The sequence below is a fragment of the Peromyscus leucopus genome, chromosome 16_21, assembly GCF_004664715.2.
Source record: "Peromyscus leucopus breed LL Stock chromosome 16_21, UCI_PerLeu_2.1, whole genome shotgun sequence".
In the NCBI taxonomy this organism is placed as follows: Eukaryota; Metazoa; Chordata; class Mammalia; order Rodentia; family Cricetidae; genus Peromyscus; species Peromyscus leucopus.
The window spans coordinates 58,291,264-58,311,539 of NC_051084.1; the positions used below are offsets into that span (position 1 = coordinate 58,291,264).

The following is a 20,276-nucleotide window of genomic DNA, read 5'->3' on the forward strand; positions in this document are numbered from 1 at the left end:
GATTTAAAAAAAAAAAAAAAAGCCTGTAGAATGCTGACTATCTTACCCTGTCACCTTTCATTCCAGGAAGTCCAGGGGGCCCAGGCAGGCCAGGAAGGCCAGGGCTACCAAGAGGTCCCTGGAAAACAAACAGAAAATCTCCCAAGTCACTGCGCCCACAATGCTCAATGTTGACGAGCCAGACAGGGCCCTGGGGTATCAATTCATGTCGAAAATCAATGTGTGGTTGACTCAGCGCTGCCTCTTCCGTTTGGCTCCCTCTTGTAACCCAGAAGAGGGGCCGGTGGCCCCCCACCTTCCACCCCACCTCTGAATGCCCTCTGCACAGCTCAGCAACAGTGGACTTTTTCATTCAGGGTCTGGCAGCACGCTGTTGCTTCTAATGCTGTGTAAACAGGAGTAACACTAGAAACAAAAGCCAGCCTTCATCACCGTTCTCCTCCATTCCAAGAAAAAGCAGATGCCAAATGTAGCACTTCGTGCCTTCCTGGGTTTTCGAATGCATTCAAACTACACTAATTAAAATACTCTTGGAGGTTATAGATACAATTTGAAATTCCATATTTACAGTTTCACATATTCATATAGCAACAAAAAATGGGTGGTTGATTAGATGACCTTATGCAAATTGGTTTTCCTCTCCTTTCCTGTTTTAAAAAAACAGTATCTGCTTTGTAGGAAGTAAACACATAGAGATGGGAAACATCACTTACCAGTTTTCCTGGTATGCCCAGGGACCCTTCTGGTCCAACTTCTCCTCTACTGCCCTGTGAAAACACATATTGTCATCAGCTGTACGTTCAGACCAGAGTCAAATGCTGAATTATTACATGAAAAAAAAAAATCCACTCCAAATAGGTTTTTGCTACAACATAGGAGTTGACAAAATCTTCTCCCTTCACGTCAACTGAAGATGCAGTATAGCACTTTATAGATCTTAAAAGGTCTTATTAATAAAAACAAACCTGGAGCCAGGTATTGGGGTGAACACTGGAAGATCAGAGAAGCAGAACAAGCCACGGCCACCTCACCTTGCCAATTCCTCAGCTGATCCTGTTTCCTCAGACTGGAAGCCTCTGAGTCCTCATCCAAATGGATCTCAGCTGAACTGCTTCTCAAAAGCCTGAAAGCTTAACCAAGCCAAAAGCTTCTAGTTTCTGGTCTTCAAGCCTTATATATCTTTCTGCTTTCTGCCATCACTCCCTGGGATTAAAGGCTCACTTCCTGGGATTAAAGGCATGAGTCTTCATGCCTGGCTCTTTCCAGTGTGGCTTTAAACTCACAGAAATCCAGATGGATCTCTGCCTCCCAAGTGATAGGATTAAAGGCGTGTGTGCCACCATTTTCTGGCCTCTATATCTAGTGGCTGTTCTGTTCTCTGACCCCAGATAAGTTTATTAGGGTGCACAATATTTTGGAGAACACAATACCACCACGATGTAGGGCATCCTACCAGAATCTAATTGTCCTCTGGGCACCCTGCTCATGGAACCTGCTCATGCTGTTCAATGGATGCTATGGCATTGGTCCATTGGACATATCCACTTCCTGTACATGCAATTATGATTAGTAATGTTCAGCATGTAAGTCACATTCTACTTTACATTATGGATATTCATATATACACATTTTATGTCCTCATTTAGACTTCTCTTGGGCTATTCCATACCCACTCATTTGGCATGGTGCCATCTCTGAGATACAGAGTAAGCCATGTCTGAAAGGAGCAGCTAGCTAGTGATTGCTTACCTCAACGAAGGCATAAAAAGGAAAACACAAGACAGAGATGCCTGCCTGTAAATCACTACCACAGCCTCAAAAAGACACAGATGGCAGACATTTATAAACTTTCTGAGAGAAGATTTCTTGTTTCACTCATGCTAGGTCTAAATATGTCTTCAAAGATTATAGACTTTGGAAAGTGTGACTCACTATGAAGATCTGTGAAGAGCAATGCTAACTTTATTTTGTGGGCCAATTTCAAGTTTTTTATTTGAAATCAAAGACCTCAAATTTCTATTCTACTTGAAACCCTAAACTTTAAAGAAAAGGAAACTTTGAGAAAAGGAGGTGTGAGACTTTTACTTCTATTCTTAAGAACTCAACACAGTTTCATACGATCTATCTAAAGCCTGCTGTATGCCTAGTGTTGTGCCCAGCTGAGTGGAACACTAGTAGATAATCAACCACATTTCCTTTGAGATCTATCATAAAACTGGAAGGAATCATTTGAGTTAGTTTTCCTTTAAAATGATGTATTCCCTCCATTTTAATAATTAATACTTTGAAATGCCCCTGGTAAGACTGTTTTATTCTGGCCTATATGTTATCCATTCATCTTTAGGTTGAACAAGGTGTCAAGATCCGTAAACCTGAATTTTTGATTTCCCTAAAGGTTACCACATTACAACAGCCCCTGGCTGTGGGCTATAAGTTCATTGTAGTCATTTCATATGATTTATAAGTGATTGAAACTCAATGCTCTTAAATGTTTTTCAATATTTTTTATATTAACCTGTCAGGTATAAGCATTTGGGATAATACATTGGTCCTTAATCCCATGAGCATCTTGGAAGCCTGAGGCAGTGCCCCTGAGGGTGGAAGCTGGGAAGGATGTAAATCTAGTTGAAAGGTGACCACTAGAACAGATTTTTTTTTTCTATCTATTTATAAACGTTATCTCCTGTCCTCCCTCTGGACACCTAGCACAGGAAAGATACTTGGGCCCACTCTTCCCTAGAAAATACTGACTAAGGATGAATTCTGGAGGAAGAAGAATCATTGTCCTCAGTAGCGTAGGCTCTGGCAAGTCCCCCATGCTCCAGGGGACTATGTTACACCTATGCTCACAGAGATAACCCTGACTAAACTCATTGAATTGCTAAATAAAGACAATAAAAGTGAGAGGGGATTGTATGGAGGAGTGGGTAAGAGGGCAAGGCATGTGTCAGGTACGAGTGGTCATAATACATTAACTATATGTATGACATTGCCAAAGAATAAGTTTAACTTTTAAAAAATTGCAACAGAAGAGAAGATTGGCTTCTGTTCCACTTAATTTGGCCTAGACCTTCCAAGTTCAAGATGGCTTCTCTTATGTATGCATATACCACTGGTGTTTTTAAATAATTCTCCACCACATTGTGATGCAGATCCTCAATGTTACTGGTTTAACACGACTTTAATCTTAAAAATTATTAGCCACTGGTGATGAAAAACAGATATCAGAGGAAAGCTGAAAGCTTAGTCTCCATCAGAGTCTCAAGTATTCCCTTCTAAATAAAAGAGTCATACTACTGTATCAAAACTAAGGATGATTAGTATAGTTCTTTCTCAAAAACAAAGTATTAGGACTATATAACCTTTGGTTTACTCTTGGGAAGATTAACTATCTTATGAGTCAAAAACAAGTATTCTCTCTGCTAAAATCTTACTTTCTCCCATCTTTCATAACTTCTTACTGTTTTTTCCCACGTCCTTCCCAGTCACTGGCAAGCCTGCGGCAAGTACCCGTGGATGACTCAGAGTCCCACTATGGACAGCCTGCACGGCTGGATGGATGGACCCAGGAGATGTCGCTGTATGTGTAGGACCAGGAGAAAGGCCCAGGACATGTGGATGTGTGCTCCTCTGCTTCTGCACAAAAAGGTGGGTCTTTTGTTCTTCTTCACTCCCTCATCACACACACCAGGCTGTTCTAAGTGTAGCTGTTTCTATGGAGATCACCTCACTGGGAAAGTCGGAAATATTCATTTTCATAACAGTATCTAAACAGTTGCTTACAGCCAAGTTACTTAAAGGACAAAGTTCTATGATAGTCATTTTTCTGGTTTCTGTACAATACACACACACACACAAGCACACACACACACACACACACACACACACACACACACACACACTGCATATATGTACATAAATTCCGGGTTTTTTTTTTTTTAAATGTGAGAAGAAAACGATGAGTAGTCAAGATATAAATAGCCACTCTGGAAATGTAGATTGAATACATTCCAACAGTAACTAGGCAAGGCACATAAATGACAAGGCCTTATGCCCCAACAGCATGTGGTCACCACACTCTCAGGGGTGGGCAGTGGAGGCTGGTAGAGAAATGCTCTTCCCAGTGGCTAATATTTACACACCTCATGACAATAACAGTTTCCATTTGTAACAAGAGAATCAGCAGGAGTCAGAATCAAGGCAGAGTTCTTCTGCCGGTTAATATGTGAGATTGTACTAAAAGGCTCTTTGTCTCTCTCAGGGTTCCCATGCTTCCATGGGCATCTCTGAAAACTTCAGACCAACCTGTCCACACATCCCTAAGAGCCACCCAAGGCTTTAGAGAAGATATGGACCCTCTGTCCGCGATGTGCCTATGAACGACTCCTCCAAGCCCTTCAGATCTGGGCTGCACTGGAGTTTTCCAGCACTTTGCTCCGTATTCCCTCAGCCTCAGCCCTCCTCACCTCTGATTCTAATTCTGTGCGTCTGGTGTAGCAAACACCCAGCAATCAGTTTCAGTTTGTGTATTCATCTTTACCAACTTTACTTAAACTTCTGATAAAAGGTTAAAACTGAAAGTCTCATAAATCCTAACTTTAAAAGTAGCTAAATGTCTTATAGCAGCAGAATTTGGCAAACAAATACCAACTGAAAACCATGCTATGGTGGTGACGGCATGAGACCGCAGAGACACAGACACCAAATAATTCAAGTTGATACCTCTTCCCTCAAGAAGGAACGATTAGACATTTATAAAAGATTCCAAAGATATCTGAAAACTTAGTGTGACTTAATGTTACCAGAGTTGTTTTCATAAGAATTGTCTCTATTCCATGACTTTAATTTGTCATGGCTCTCATGTTTCCTATGTTTCCAAAATTACCCTGAATGCTAACTAGCTGAAGAATAAATACTATCTTTGGTGCATGCTAGCTAAATTTTAGAAGTGAGAAATTATACATCATCATATTCAGCCTGTTCTGTATACTAAGTGTCTCTCTCTGGTAACAACAAAAAGGAGGATGTTGATTTAACCCAAAAGATCAATCCTGATTTCTCTAGACTGTTCCTTTTATCAATTCGTTTTCCTATTAAATTGGAAAATCACATGAGCTCTACCTCAGGGAATAACTTTCAGTCTGTTGCAAGGATGTTTTAAAGGATTCCATTTTATGATATGATATGGTTTTATTTATCTTGCATGGATTTAAATATTCCTCTATACATAGGCAGAGAAAAATCTGTCTGAATGCTTACCATCAAACATATCAGCTTCACACACCATTGCCCAGGGCTGGGCAGAATGGGGTGCAGCTTAGAATATTCAACAATACACCATCTGGTCCCCATATGGAGACCTCTCTGCTTGAGGCTGTTGTGTTTGGGTGGAGTGGGAGTCTCCAGGAAAAGTACAATAGGAACATATGATGTTCAGAAGAGGTAAGTCAGCAGGCTGCTATCCCCAGTAGAACCAAGAGAGCAGAGCAAACATAACCCACTCATCCAAAAACCTGGCAAGTTCAAAGAAGCCTGGAGAGTGATTGGCTAGCAGCCACTAAAATGTAGCACCACATCAAAGGCCAGTCTATTTGGCTGCTCTGAATCAAGAGCCACTCAGACCAATTATAAACCGAGCAGAGAAAGTGTAACAGAGAAAGCCTACACATGTGTATGGCTTTGGTTTCCATGGAATAACTAGAGCAGTGGTTCTCAACCTAAGGGCCAGTACCCCCTCAGGGGTTGAACGACCCTTTCACCGAGGTAGCCTAAGACCATGAGAAAACACAGATATTTACATCATGATTCATAACAGTAGCAAAATTACAGTTATGAAGTAGCAGTGACAATAATTTAATGGTTGGGGGTCCCCACACCATGAGGAACTGTATTAAAAGGTTACACCATCAAGAAGGTTGAGAACCACTGGACTAGAGGGTCAAAATAAAAAAAAATTAAAAAACTAATCCTTCTTGCAATCAAATCAACAAAAATTAAATGCAAAGACATGCATCTAGGATACATTAGACATATGTTCTAATCCCTTCTACTGAGTTTGGTTTGAGATTTACAGGAAAATCTGATCAAATTTGCCAGCCATACACAGAAATGTGTGAATCTGTCTACAAAATGGAATTCATTGATGTAAATGAAAGAGCAAATGCACCCTCCAGGAGAGCGATTTGGTGTTAAAACTTTGCACCAGAGCTATTATATTCAGAACATAATAGCATTTTCTTTTCTGAAAAAAATTATTGCAGGTGAGAAGTCAGTTATTACCAATGAAAGTGGCATGGCAGGATTTATTATGCTTCCAAGTCAACTTATTCCAAAAAATATTGAGTACTGCGTTATGGCAGGCCCTAAGTAAAGAGATGTAGGAGGCACAGAGATGAATTAGGGCATCCCTCTGCCTCCTTTCCAGTCACAGCAGGGGAGACGGAGAGGCCAAGGGTTATGAACTTCAGAACAACTCGGCAGGGAATGATGACTCATAGAAATGGAGCCGAGATCCAGCTAAACAAACGCAGAGTGAGACTCGGGGGAATCAAGGGGGGTAAGAAGTGTCAGAGCAGTTAGTGAGCTGCACAGAACTAAGTGTGACCTCAGCACAGATGAAAGTGAGAAGTAAACTTCTGGGGTGATCGCTCCGTGGCTAAAGCAGTTGTCACAGGTGTGAAGAACGGACTTCAGATCTCCAAAGCCCACGTAAATGGCAGCCTGTAATTCCAGCACTAGACAGATGAAGACAGAGGACCTCTGGAATAAGCCGGCTCACCAGACTAGCCTATCAGCAAGCTCTAGATTTAACTGAGGGACTCCTACTCCATGGATAAGGTGAAGCACAGTTGGGAAGGATTTCTGTGGTCCACCTTGGGTTTCCGCACACATGGCACATGTGTCCACACACATGGGAACACCATATATATACACACATGCACATGAGGGTGTGAGGAAGACAGAGAGACAGAGAGAGAGAGAGAAGCAGAAAGAAGGGAAGAAAGGAGGGAAGGGAGGGAGGGAGGGAAGGAGGGAGGGAGAGAGGGAGGGAGGGAGGAAAGGAAGGAGAGAAATGTGTAACTAGGAAGTTATCAAATAGTTTCAGAGTTTAGACTTTCTCTTGCCAGTGTAAATCTGTAACTATTTTTGTTTTGCTTTTATGGTTTTGCTGTTGTTTAAGATAAGGTCTCACTCTGTAGCCTTGGTTTGCCCGAAACTTGCTGTGTCGAGCTGACTGGGCCTGAACTCACAGAGATGCACCCGACTCTGGCTCCTGAGTACCAGAATTAAAAGCCACCATGCTTAGCCATGAAAGATTTTTCAATGGGAGGAAAAGTCAGCAAGGAAACTGTACTTTAGAAAGACCTATACTCTGGCGTGCACAGACTGGAGGTACTACCGTGTCTTGGGGCCTTTGGACCTGTGTTTGACAATTTCATTTGTCCCAGTGATTACGGGTGCTCCCATAGTATTCTCGGGTGGCGACCATGGATGTGACGATATCATGTGACATGCAAGAGTACTAGAAAGCACCGGCTATCAGTGGTGTCCTACTGAGACAACTTGGTGGAGGAAGTAAAGAGTGGAGCTGAGGGAGCAGATCAGAAGACACTGCAGGAACCCAAGTGGGTGCTGAGGCAAGCCAGGGTGGTGGAAACAGAAGCCGAGAAGAAAGTCAATAGAGAGGAGCTGAAAGAAGACAGAATCGATTACCCTGTTAGAGACAGGAAATGTGACAGCAGAAAGGTGATGCTGTGAGCCTCAGTGCAGGAACAAAGAATCAGAGACATGTGAAAAACAAAACCCCAAAGCCTCCACCAGTTAACTGCCTCTAATCCAGCCCACCACACCTAAGAGAATCGACTGTTCCTACGCCCTTCTGATGCTCCATCTCTGGATAGTTATTACTGTATGCATGTTCCTTTCACTTAACTGGTAACAATGAGCATCCCCTATGTGGTGTGTGTGTGTGTGTGTGTGTGTGTGTGTGTGTGTGTGTGTGTGTGTGTGTTCAGTGCATTTTCCTGGTATACAATAGGTGCACAGTCAATGTTCATTCAACCATACACAGCTTTCTGCTAAAAAAGAAAAAAAAAGTGGATTTAACAGTAAACAGTCTCAAAATACTAATTCCCCAACACTTCTACATCTCCCGGAGTCAGTCATACAGCATTTTTACTGCTTAAGAAATGTGATCTGGCTTTAACCTCAGTGCCTTGACAGTCATTTGTGGCATGTATTTCAGTTAGCAATTCTCAGGCTTCAAACCCAAAGGAAGAAAATAGTGGGCGAGCAAAGAGCATGGCTAGAAACAGGCGGCGGTTTCCTAGGGTTTCTTAGAAGCACAAAATGCCACTCTCCTGCCTCACAACAGCATGAAAACCCTCTTTCCACACACTCAAGAGAAGCTTTAAGAGAAGTATATTTGGTTCTGTTCACATGTTCTCACTTGGAATGTTTGTTTGCTGCCTTAGTTTTTATTATCCAGGAGGCTGAAACTAAGAACTGAAAATGAAGGCTAGAGAGTTTTGTGGAGTCAGATTTTAGCACATAATGTGAATTTTTAAAATTCTCTTATTTTATGTGTATGGGTTTTTTTAAACCATATTATGCAGTACCCAAGAAAGCCAGAAAAGGCCAACAGATGCCACTGGACAGAAGTTACAGACAGTGGTGAGTTTTTCACCTTGGTGCTAGGAATAGAACCCAGGTCCTCTAGAAGAACAGTCAGTGTTCTTAACCAAGGAGCCATCTCTTTAGGCCCAATGTGAAAATTTTGGTCAATTTCTCTGTATGGATTAAATTGTATCTTCTAGCAGGAAGATATACATTGTTGCATTGTCCAATGTCTGTAAAACAAGTAGATATGTTCGTTCTTATATATAAGTTGACATATTTACACTTAAGAAACAGGGAAGCTTCTCAAAGTTTAAATGAAGAGTCACTCCTAAGTACATACTCAAGGGAATCAAAAGCATCCACAGAAAAGTGTGACCACAAATGCCCATGGTGGCATATTCTTAACAGCCCAAAGTGGAGACTCAAATGCCTGTAGCTGATGAATAGGTGAAAAGGACGTGATGTATCTGTGTAATTAGTCTGTACAGTTAACTGTTATGTAGCAACAAATAGGAATGAAGTGCTGGAACATACTACAGAATACGTGACTGTTGAGACACTATTCCAAGTGACGCAAGGCATATTGTAGGGATCTATTCATAGAAAACTTTCAAGATCAGCAAAGCCACAGGGACAGGAAGTGGAACTGGGGTGGCGTAGAGCCGAAGGGAGTGGAACTCAGTGCCTAAAAGTGAGAACAGTTTCTTTAGTGGGTGATGAAAATATTCTGAAATGATTGTGCTAATGGCTGCATAATTTTGTGAATGTACTAAAAATGAATGTCATGTATACTAAGTGGGTAATTTTATATAGCATGCGAACTACATCTTAATAAAGGTTTTTAACCACACTAAAAACACTTCCAACATGAGATGAAAATACAAAGCTCTAGCTGGTGGTTGTGCACGCCTTGAATCCCAGCACTCAGGAGACAGAGGCAGGCAGATCTCTGTGAGTTTGAAGCCAGCCTGATCTACAAAGTGAGTTCTAGCACAGCCAGGGCTACACAGAGAAACCCTGTCCTAGGTAGGGAGGGGAAAGCCCTTTATGCTTCTTTTAACACATCTTTGGCATCATTTTTTGAAAAGGAGGTACACTGTAGATAGAGATTAGCATTCCCATCTTGTTGTCGATCTGCTCAAACATTCACACAGTTGTAAGTAAGGGACACTCAGCAAAGCTATCAGAGGGAAGGCATGGGAGAAGAGCACTCACAGGAAGCCCCCTGGGTCCTCGAGGTCCCACCTCTCCTGGCGGCCCCTGGCGGCCCTGTGAAAAGGAAAGCAGAGAGAGGAGCAGTTAACGACCACCTCCTGGTAACTACCGATCACAATTGACAGAAAGTTTAACTGCAGTCTTACTGGTTTTCCTGAACTTCCCAACTGGCCAGGCTTCCCTGGAGCACCTGTGTTACCCTAGAGACAAAAATGCAACATTTAGGGTAATTCAGACTGCAAATAGAGTCATCAGCCTGCCCTACCCGCACTGGGCATTGCTTATATTTAAATAGCATTGACCTCCTGGTTTCACATTGAGACTCTGGGAGGATACAGAATCTCCTTCTTATGTGTGTGTTTCTATGCACATACAATCTCATGGTCACATGTGTGTGCATATATATGTGTGTGTGTGTGTGTATATATATATATATATATATATTATATATATATATATATACACACACACATATATATGCTTGTGGATGTGGGTGCAGCTGCATGTATGTGAAGGCCAGAGTACATCTTTGTGTCATTCCTCGGGTACCATCCACCTGTTTTTGTTGAGACCGAGTCTCGCATTAGCCTGGCACTCATCATGCAGGCTAAGCTGACTGTTCACCGAGCTGCAGGCATCATTCCCGGAATGTGGTCGCATACACGGCCTTACAGGGGTTCTAGGGAATCAAACTCAGGCGAGCTCTTCACAAGCGGCACCACCTCGCCAGCCGCCAGCTCTCCTTTGTCGTGTTTTACCTACTTGATGCTAAAGAAAAGCGGTTTTACCACTTTGTTTTCTTGCTTTCAACTACTGGTTCTTGAATTCCCTGTAGAACATAATCTGACACACACTCTGTATAGCTTCATAATAGAGTCCTTATTTTAAATACTAGCAAAGGATGACATTCTCACGAAGAAAGCCTCATCAGCAGATTTCTGCAGCTGGGAAAGAGAGTTAGCACGTGACCCACCAAAGGTTTCGCTTTCTGAGTTCTCCCTGGAGTTAAATCTAAAATACAATCCAGGCTGGGTGTATTGAAAATTACACACAAAATAAACTCATAAAGGCATGAAGCAAACATTAACTGAAAGGGTTTTTTTTGTTTGTTTGTTGTTTGTTTTTACCTTTTCACCAGCGACACCTTTGGCACCAGGAATCCCAGGTACACCCTAAAAAGATACACACAGATTCTGGGTTTAACCGTCACATCTGAGAAGCCATCAAACCCCAAACCCACTGTCTGAGAAGAGTCGGAAGGCACCATGGCAACCTCAAAGGCAGCATTGGGTTGGGCATGCTGCCTCATTCCCACACCAATCAGTAATGGGGCTACACATGGTGGGCAGTGCTCTGTTTTTCTGTGCCCGGCTTTTTAAGGCTGAACCTTAAAGAAAACCTCCAAGCTAAAGCTTTTTTTCAGAATGACCTTTCAAGCTAGAATTCAGCCCTGCCCTCACATCAACAGACAATCTTTCGGGCAGGCAGATGCTGTAGGGACATAACATTGCTTCTTGAACAGAATAATAAAATCCTCATTTTGCTCACTTGGGTACTGGGAGTCCTTATATCCCCTGGCAGCTTATAAAGTGCCAGATGCCGTAACAGATTGGGAGCCAGTTCTTGATACTACCAAATATCCTTTGTTAACTTGAAAGATTTGCCTTCAAAGACTCAAAAATACAAACAATGTATTTCGTATGAATTTTCAGCCATACTAATGTAGGGAAATGCCAATTTCAATGTTTCAAGGTATCACCTAACCCAACTTGTAACCTTTCTCAGAGTGTTCCTGAGAATTCTTTCAATCTCCTCATGTCTCAGCCTGCTAACAAGAACTCCAAGACTGGCTAAAAGTAAGGCAAGAGACAGAGCAGTGCCCACTGCCCTAGACTATTTAAGGAAGATACTAGAGAAGGCAGACCAAAACCATAAAACTAAATAGTGCATAAGCAGAATGTACTCTTCTTTTTATGCTACTTGGGCAAATGACCAGCTAATCACAGGGGAAAACCATCAAAAATGTAAACACAAGAAAACAAAAAATAGAGTATCTTTTTTCCCTCAGAACTCAACAAAATGCATAACTCCAAATTCATAAATCATGACCATGTAAGCAACCAAAAACGAGCACGTACCGGCAGCCCCTGTAATCCCACGTCACCGGGAGGTCCAGGCTTCCCTGCTTCACCCTGAAAGCAAGTTCTTAATCACACAATTATACCTTTATGAACTGATGATGTGTTCTTCTAAGAAAGAGGAGTGCAGCCGTTTCAGATGAAAATATTTTTCCAACAGCTAATCTTAGACGCACTTTTAAATTACTTAGCTTAGGTGGTGGGTAGGACACAGGACACACATTCAAACAGAGAGTTTCCTGCAGTCTACTTCCATCAATGGGTCTATTTTACCGAGTTCCCTAAGCAAGCAAATAAGTGTACTACTTTAATAAGAAATTTGCAGCTGGCAATTTCGAAATTGAAAGAGGGGAGGGGGGAAATGGCAGAGTTGTTTAAGCAAACTTCCTGGTAATGGTATCATGGAAATGTTGAGCTTAGCTGTCCAAGGCAGAGATCTCCCCATTCACACAGGACTCGGCCACACAGCTACCTTTGATCCCGGAATTCCAGGTATTCCGTCTCGACCATCTACACCTGGCAAGCCCTAAGGACACACAAAGAGCACACTGTGTCTTAGAAACAGTCACCTTCTTCTTCTTATTTCCTGGAGTTCCACTGCAAGACGGTAACCTTGGGAACTGTATTTGACACCTACAGCTCAGGACATACCGTGTCTCCTTTTGGCCCAGGGGATCCAGGAATTCCTCGGGAACCTTGAGCACCCTGTAATCCCACGTCACAGTGCAGAAGAGAAAGAGGAAAGAAGGCATCTTCAATGAGTGCAATGCACAGGTCATGCAAATACACCAAACTGACAGATTATTCAGAAACTCGGGCTCTGCTGCGGCGATAAGGATTCATCTGTACTCACCCTGTCTCCCTTAGGACCTGCTTCTCCTGGAGGGCCTCGCTGTCCTTGATCACCCTATATAAACACAGGAGTTCCCAATGTGAACAAAGTTTACTTACTTGTGTTTGAACGTTAGGAAACATCGTCCACATTGCAGACTACTGGGTAACTTTTTTTAAAGTATGTTTTTCCTGTGTGTATATCTGTGCACCACCTGTATGCCTGATGTCTGAAGAGGCCAGAAGCTGGCATCAGATCCCCTGGAAGTGGAGTTATAGATGGTTTTGAGCTGCTATTGAGTAACTGTTGCTCTTTGTTCAAAATGGACTCTGATCTATCGCAAATGCTCAGTTCAAAAAAAAATCTTGTAAAAATTGTCTTGATCATTGATATAGGGATAACTGAGGTTGTATGTCTTTTATTTTCATTTCAGGTGCATAATTTTTCTGTGCTCTGGATGTCCATGTGAAATAGATTGAATTGCACCTTAAAAGCAACAACATTGTTCACTATCTCTACATAGAAGCTAATCTCATTGACTGTTATAGTAGGCTGAGGAATAGATTAGACACCTGTAGTTTCTTTGCCATTTAGTTCCCACTTCAATAATAATAGTTATGCAAAGAGCATCCATCTAATGATACATGCTATATGTGGCAATAGATGAGATGTTTTCTTAAAATATAGGGTTTCTTTCTTATTATTGTTTAATGACTCCAAGCTTAATCTGGCTCTCTGATGCCATTTCTCAGCTCAGACTGCTCAGCTTGGTATTAGGCATCATCTACAATCCATTTCTATTTGCTTAGACATCACCTATAATGCATTTCTACTTGATCCATGCAGGCTCATCTTCCCAACACACACCTTTCATCTAGACAGCAGGAGCCCTGTGATAACACAAAGCACATCACCACAGCACTCCCTGCATTTTGCTTCCTTTCCCAGAAGGGCTTTCCAGAGCATTCTTCCTGTCATGAATCGCCTCTGTCCCAATTCATGTACTGGATCTTGTAGCTCATCAGTGAACCACATCCTGTCTTCCCCACTGTACCTTAATAGTGAGAAAGTTTGTTTGACTTGTGTAATGTCTACCTTTTCTGTGGTATAGATGAGTAATAATGATTTTTTTTAATCTGTGAAATCTTCAGAAAGGTGTGAGGAAGTCTAAACAATGATACATATGTGTATGGTCGTCAAAGTGTGGAACAGTGAGATCTGAAACCATCAAAGAGGAAAAGGTAGAGCTGCCTAGGACCCAGGAACATGGTCACTGCTGTCAATCAAAGTACCCTCACCACCAAAGCAAAAGGAAGATACAATCACAGAAACAGGTGACCACAGGGCATACCCCCTAAGAAAACCAGGGAACTAGTTCTCTGCACCCAGAAGAAAGACTGTCATTTTTAAATAAATATGAAAACCTTTGCTCATTTTCTATTTATTTATTGGCACTGGGGATTGAACCTAGAGCCTTTCACATGTTGGGAGAGTACTCTGCCACTGAACTATCTCTCCAGTCCTCTTTCTATTTTCACTAAGTTGGGCAGACTAGCCTTAAACTCACTCTGTAGTCCAACCATGCCTTGAATTTGGGGTTCCTCTACCTCTGCCTCCTGAGTAACTGCAATTACAGGCCTGTACAACCAGACCTGGCTTCTATTTTTCCATTTTAATTATTTACATGTATGAGCTATTTGTATGTATCCCTATGGATAACAAAAAGAAAAAGGGAAAAAGAAAGAAAAGAAAAGTGGGGTAAATTAGAAATGTGTGTTTTGGTTGAATGTGATAGTAGCATTTGGGAGGCTGAGACCAAAGGATCACTGCTAGCCTAAGGCCAGCCAGGGCTACATAGCAAGATGATATATCAGAATAAAAGAGAGGGAAAGGGAGGGAATGAGAGAAGAGGGGGCGGTAGGAGAGGGGAAAAGAGGAGAGAGTATCATTGCTTTAAAAAAAAAAAACTGTCGCGGTTTTTTTTTTGTGAAACAAAAACTACTTACAGCTGGACCTGGAATGCCCTGAGGCCCAGGCTCTCCATCAAGTCCTCGTGCACCCTGAAAACAAGACAAAGAAATAAAATTCAGATCAGCCACGCATGTTAAAGGGCATCAGCATCAGCATCTTTCTAAAGAAGTATACCAGCCAGAATAACAGGAGGCTTTATGTTTTTAGTGTGTACTATATTTGTGAATGAACGCTGAGGAGTAACTCATTAGACACTTGACATGGTACCACTCGTGTGGACTGCTCATCATGCCAACAGCACTTGGGATAAGGGATACCACTCCGACATTTTAAGTTAACGGTGGCTCTATACTCAACTGCTGACATGAACTGAAAACTGGTTCTCATTCAGAGAACTTAGACCTACTGAACAAGATTTAGCAGTCAGCCTCAAAAGGCTCTGAGTGGCTATGGGAATTCACTAACGCTGGAGGTCTTAGAGCCTCGAGGTGAGTGTGAATTTGGGGGTAGCTACAGAGGAATCTACAGTGCCACAGATGTAAGAAAGCCTTCAACAACTCTAGAAACCACCACCCCATCCCTGATCTAGAATAAAAGTAAATCACATGCCTATGTGATTCAGAAGAGGGGACTGTTCGACTCTTAAACGAATCGAGACATCCCTACTCCTGGATTGATATTCACTTTATATATAGTAATCAACCTATTTTCTCCAGATAGGTCCACCCTGTCACATGATGACAGAGGAAGTGTCTCCATTTTTCAAGTCTAGTCCGCTGCAAAGGACCTTGAACTTGGCTACAGACTAAAAACCATCTTTGTTTTCTTCATTAGAATCGGAAGGTGGTTTTCTTTAAAAACAAAACTGCGGTGGGTTTTGTGCTCACTACACATTCTCCTCAGCAAAATACATGCTCCATCTGGAGATGTCCCTCTCATCCACAAAGTGAATGAGGAAAAGCAGAATGCTGAGTCGAGTGGACAGACAGATGGACAGTCTCCTAATGAAGTAGATGAAATGAGGAGGGCATAAAAAGAAGTGGAAAGCAGTCAAAGAGCATTGGATAGATGTCAGGCCAGCAAAACCAGGTGGACCTGGTAAGAACGAAAAACTAGAAAGCATTTGATAGGAAGTTCACACACAGGTGGACTCAAAGAGGAAAAGAAAAAAAAAAAACACTATGGAAGCAGAGGTACCACAGAGCCCTGAAATTCTTTGATCACTAAGAACTACAACAGAACAGAGCCATTCTCCACTCAGCAGAAGAGAAAGGATTAGCAACACCTGAAAAAGACCTTGAATTCATCATTCACCTTGCATTATGAGAGCACACCCCAGCTTTTGCATTATAGAAATGGCTTTGATGCACCCTCTCTCTCTCTACCTTATTGCAGTTCAGCATGAGCTCAGACCCAAAGTGCTGTTACTAGGTAACCATTCCACATCTGTGTTCACAAGGGGAGCTGTCTTTTTTTTTAAGCAATTTGACAGAAATGAAGAGAAATGAAAAATTTTCAAAAATATCAAATAGAGAAATACCTCAAATAAAGAACATATCAAGAACAGTAATTGGTTTCAAAGAGAGGTCACCTATTTTATGGAGTGAGTTAAATCTGGGGCGGGGAAGGGATGATAACCTGGGGATTGGTTGCATCAAAATAGATGGACTTTATTACTTAATAACCGAGAGATGCACATAGAATGTTACTTAAAGTAGTGTGGATGTCCAAATATACAAGACTTCAGTATTGTGTGTGTGTGTTTTTTAAAGAAATACCTTAGAAGAGATGGAGAAAAGAAAACAGGCAGAGAAATATCTAGAAAAGCTCTAGTGTGAGAGATTAAGGAAAATATGGTAGACGAGCAGGCCTGTAATTCACAGGAGCTGTAGCTCTTCTAAAAAGGGTTTAATTTGGTCTATTGTGTATCAACGATGAAATCTTACTGTTACTTAATCGTAAATAAAAATCAGCAAAAATGGCTCTAAAGAGAGCCAAACCAGGGTCCCAAATGTTGATGGGCAAAAATTCTTAAACATTCTGTAGTCCGCAAACTGGCTTTCAGAATAAACTTTCTGAGAAATGGCAACTGTTTTTGTCCCAAACACTAGTTACAATCCCACACACACTCATGCCCCCAAAGCGATATTGCTGAGGATACTGTGAATTGTTCCTATTGTCTTTCCTTAGGACAGTCTCTCCACCAAGTGCCGCTGTGTGTCTTCATCCCTCACCATCCACTGCACCTCCTCCTCCTGCCGTCTGAAGTCAGCTTTGGCATGGGCCCACCCTCCCAGATGTCACACCCAGATTAAGCCCCTGCTTTGCCGCACCTTCCTTGAGCCGCCTGATTTCAGATTTGCTTCTTCCCCAAATTGCACCATAATTGCTTATCTACTTCTCTGTCTCTCCAAAAAAGTAAGACACTTAATGTGAGCCTGTCCTTCAAACTGTCCTTGGAGCTTGCAGGTGCCTTGCATGGGAAGAGCCAGAAAACCTGACTTCTGAAACCGGCAAAGGACAGGCTGGTGACTTGTGGCCACAACTGTATGGCCCCTGTTTAAGGCAGAGCAGCTGACATGGTCTCTGGATCCTACCTCTCCCTCTCTATCCGCCCTTGTCTTTGCCTGGCAGGACCAGAAACACTCCCAGCATTGTGTCAGTACTGTGAGCACTGGCTACAAATAATGCCAAAGCTAGAACATTACACCCCCACTTACTCTAATTTACCTAAGATAGTATTCCCCCATGCCCATGGGTTCTATGCCATGAATCCCACCAAAAATATTTGTGGTGGACCTCTATACATAACAAGTGCACGTGGTTTTCTTGTCATTGTAAATGCTTACGAAATATGCATTGTATAAGGTATTATAAAAAACATATAAACACATAAAAGATAAACTAAAAAGTGATGCTACTGGAGGCAAAGTCACTCTTATATTATGCTTTTTCATAGATATCTCACTTTTTCTCCTTTGTCTCCAACTACTCCAGTGATCCCTCTCAGGCCTTGAGCTCCCTGGAAAAGCAAAGGGAGGAGGGTGGTGAACGATTTCAGTCAAAGCACATACTCTTTGCAGATGCTGATCCAGAAAAAGCATGTTAGCATAATGACAGAAGACACTAAGTATGTGACAGCATACATAGGCAAACATTTCTAGTTTAGAAAGAAAAGTCCAAGTGAAATGCCAATGCTTAAAACTCTTCGGTAAAATTCTAAAGGCTTATATAACTCTATGCAAATTGAGTTGTTGCAATGATTGACGGCCTTTAGAAAATAAATACAAGCAACTGTGACAGTGTTTGTAACATCTTTTAACTCACGGGCAGAACCCACACTCCCATGTCCACCTCTTTTGTGGTCTGTTAGGGGTAACATTATTTTAACTCTTAAAATAATAGCTACCTACAAATCCATGCAGTCAAAGTGAGGCAGTTCCAGTCGAACCCATAAAAACGTACTACCAGAAATAGAGCTGGACTGCCCACCAACCCCTTGTCACCAGTATTTATTATGCTGCTCCTACAATAAAGGGTGTTCTGAACTCCAATGTGGCATAGTAAGAAATCACAGGCACAGGCGTGAATAAGCCGAAACATGAGGAAGTGGAGAGGTTTTCAGGCTGTCTTTCAGTACCGAAATGTTGCTAGTCCCACAGCAAAGGATTCTTCCATAAACCCGTGGTAAAGAAAGGGTGAGCCTGGGTGCTCCCCGGGGCACAGCTGGGAGCGCATGCTCCATTAGAGGTTAGCTACTTTTGACATCTGCCGACTTTCCACACTGGCTTAAGAAAAAGGTTCTTTAGGGTGCCGTGGTCTTCCTCTTCATCTTGGGAAAGATGGACAGTCCCAGGACCAGCCTTCCTTCATCTAGTTCAGTCACAAAATTCTCTGTATGTCAGTGAAAAATTGTCTGAAATTCCCAAGTACAGCATGTGGCCATATCAGGTTAAGCACTCTAACTTATGTAGCTCGTTTACTGACTCTGTAGACAATTTCTGTACATAAAAATTTTAAAAGTAGTTGTGATACAGGAACCCAAAAAATAAGCACTCAAAATGACTACTCCTTATGCAAATACACCATAGAAATGTTCTTTTTATAAATATATGCGTGGCTTTATGAGTGTGCTTTTATATTATGAGGCAAAAAAAATCTGTGAATTCTCCAGAAACATTTGAACATACCTCCTCTCAAACACCAGGAGGTCAGCAGATACTGATAGTAATTCCCAGTGGATCCCTTGAGCTACATAACATAATTCCATAATCTTTGAGAATGGATTCTTTTGAAATTATATACAATATACAAACTATATACAACCCACACCTAATTTTCATTAGATCCAAAAAGCAAAAGCAAACAAACTATACTACCTGGCACTATCCATCAGGAAATAAGAGTCAAGTTCCTTAACGCCTCCTAGTAAAGGCTCAGAGAAGGCAAATGTCTGGAGAAAATGTCTGGACTCTTCCACAACATCCTCTTGAAGGTCTCATGTGGCCCAGAAAAGAAACCACTTCTTAGATGCTCATAACTATCTTTCAGCCTTAACCTCTAAGTAAACATTGATCTGCACAGTCCCTCTAACCACTTTTAGAGACTAGAGCAATGGCCCAGCAGTTAAGAGCATTGGCTTCTCTTGCAGAGGACCAGGGGCATCTACACATGGCAGCTCACAGTTGTCTATAACTTGAGTTCTAAGGAATCTTCTGGCATTCATAGGCTTTGTATGCACATGGTGCAATACATACTCACATGCAGAACACTCATTACATGTAAAATAAATAAATAAAATCTGTTTTACAAGAGACTAGTGCTGAGGGGAAGAGCAATTCAAGAAAGGGAATTCAGTTTGTCTTCTCTGGCTCTTTGGTAGTAGTCTCTAATATCAGCTATCCTTCAGCAACCTTCAAATAGTCAAGGAATCCTCAACAGTTATTTTTTCTATAATGGAGACTAGGACAAAGAGTAACAATTGTGCTTCCATATGGTACAAAATTAACGTGAATTCCAATCTAACGAACATCTTAAATTTGAAGTATGTTTATGTCCAACTGTCTTACATAACATCTCAGCAGTTGTGGGACTGCAGTAAAAGATTGGTTATGAGCCACTAAGAACATTCTAATTTGTGAACACTTTCTGGAATCAACTGCAGGAATCCCATGAGCTATAAACCCATTTCGTGTTCAAGGTATACAAGATGTTCTCCTCTGTCACGCCACAGCACTGCAGAAATTGAAGTTCATCGTCCTCTTGTGCTCAGCATTTGCATTCAGGTTATGAAGGCTTGGAGGCTACATATAATCTTAAATAGAACTTTTCTCTTAAAAATTTCTTGAAGGTGCAATGTGGACTCTTTCTTATTTTGAAAAAGTAGTGGTTGCCTGGTGCTGGCTGGCTGGAAGCATAGAGAATATCAAGTTCATACGCCATAAACTATTAATCTGCATACTAAAGAGAAGATAATAGTCATTAAAAAGATTTGCTTATCC

The 20,276-nt window shown here is 41.7% G+C and overlaps 1 protein-coding gene across 3 annotated transcripts in view; it reads right to left on the minus strand.

Moving 5' to 3' along the window:
* Col9a1 (collagen type IX alpha 1 chain) overlaps window positions 1-20,276 on the minus strand; it is an 86,153-nt gene that overhangs the window by 25,160 nt on the left and 40,717 nt on the right. For all 3 annotated transcript variants that reach the window (XM_037199841.1, XM_028867989.2, XM_037199842.1), the window contains 11 exons: window positions 17,744-17,797; window positions 14,811-14,864; window positions 12,826-12,879; window positions 12,624-12,677; window positions 12,445-12,498; window positions 11,973-12,026; window positions 10,962-11,006; window positions 9,981-10,034; window positions 9,835-9,888; window positions 714-767; window positions 47-118 (listed from right to left, as the gene is read on the minus strand). In XM_037199841.1, the coding sequence (XP_037055736.1) occupies window positions 47-118; window positions 714-767; window positions 9,835-9,888; window positions 9,981-10,034; window positions 10,962-11,006; window positions 11,973-12,026; window positions 12,445-12,498; window positions 12,624-12,677; window positions 12,826-12,879; window positions 14,811-14,864; window positions 17,744-17,797 (603 nt within the window). The remainder of the gene's footprint in view (window positions 1-46; window positions 119-713; window positions 768-9,834; window positions 9,889-9,980; window positions 10,035-10,961; window positions 11,007-11,972; window positions 12,027-12,444; window positions 12,499-12,623; window positions 12,678-12,825; window positions 12,880-14,810; window positions 14,865-17,743; window positions 17,798-20,276) is intronic.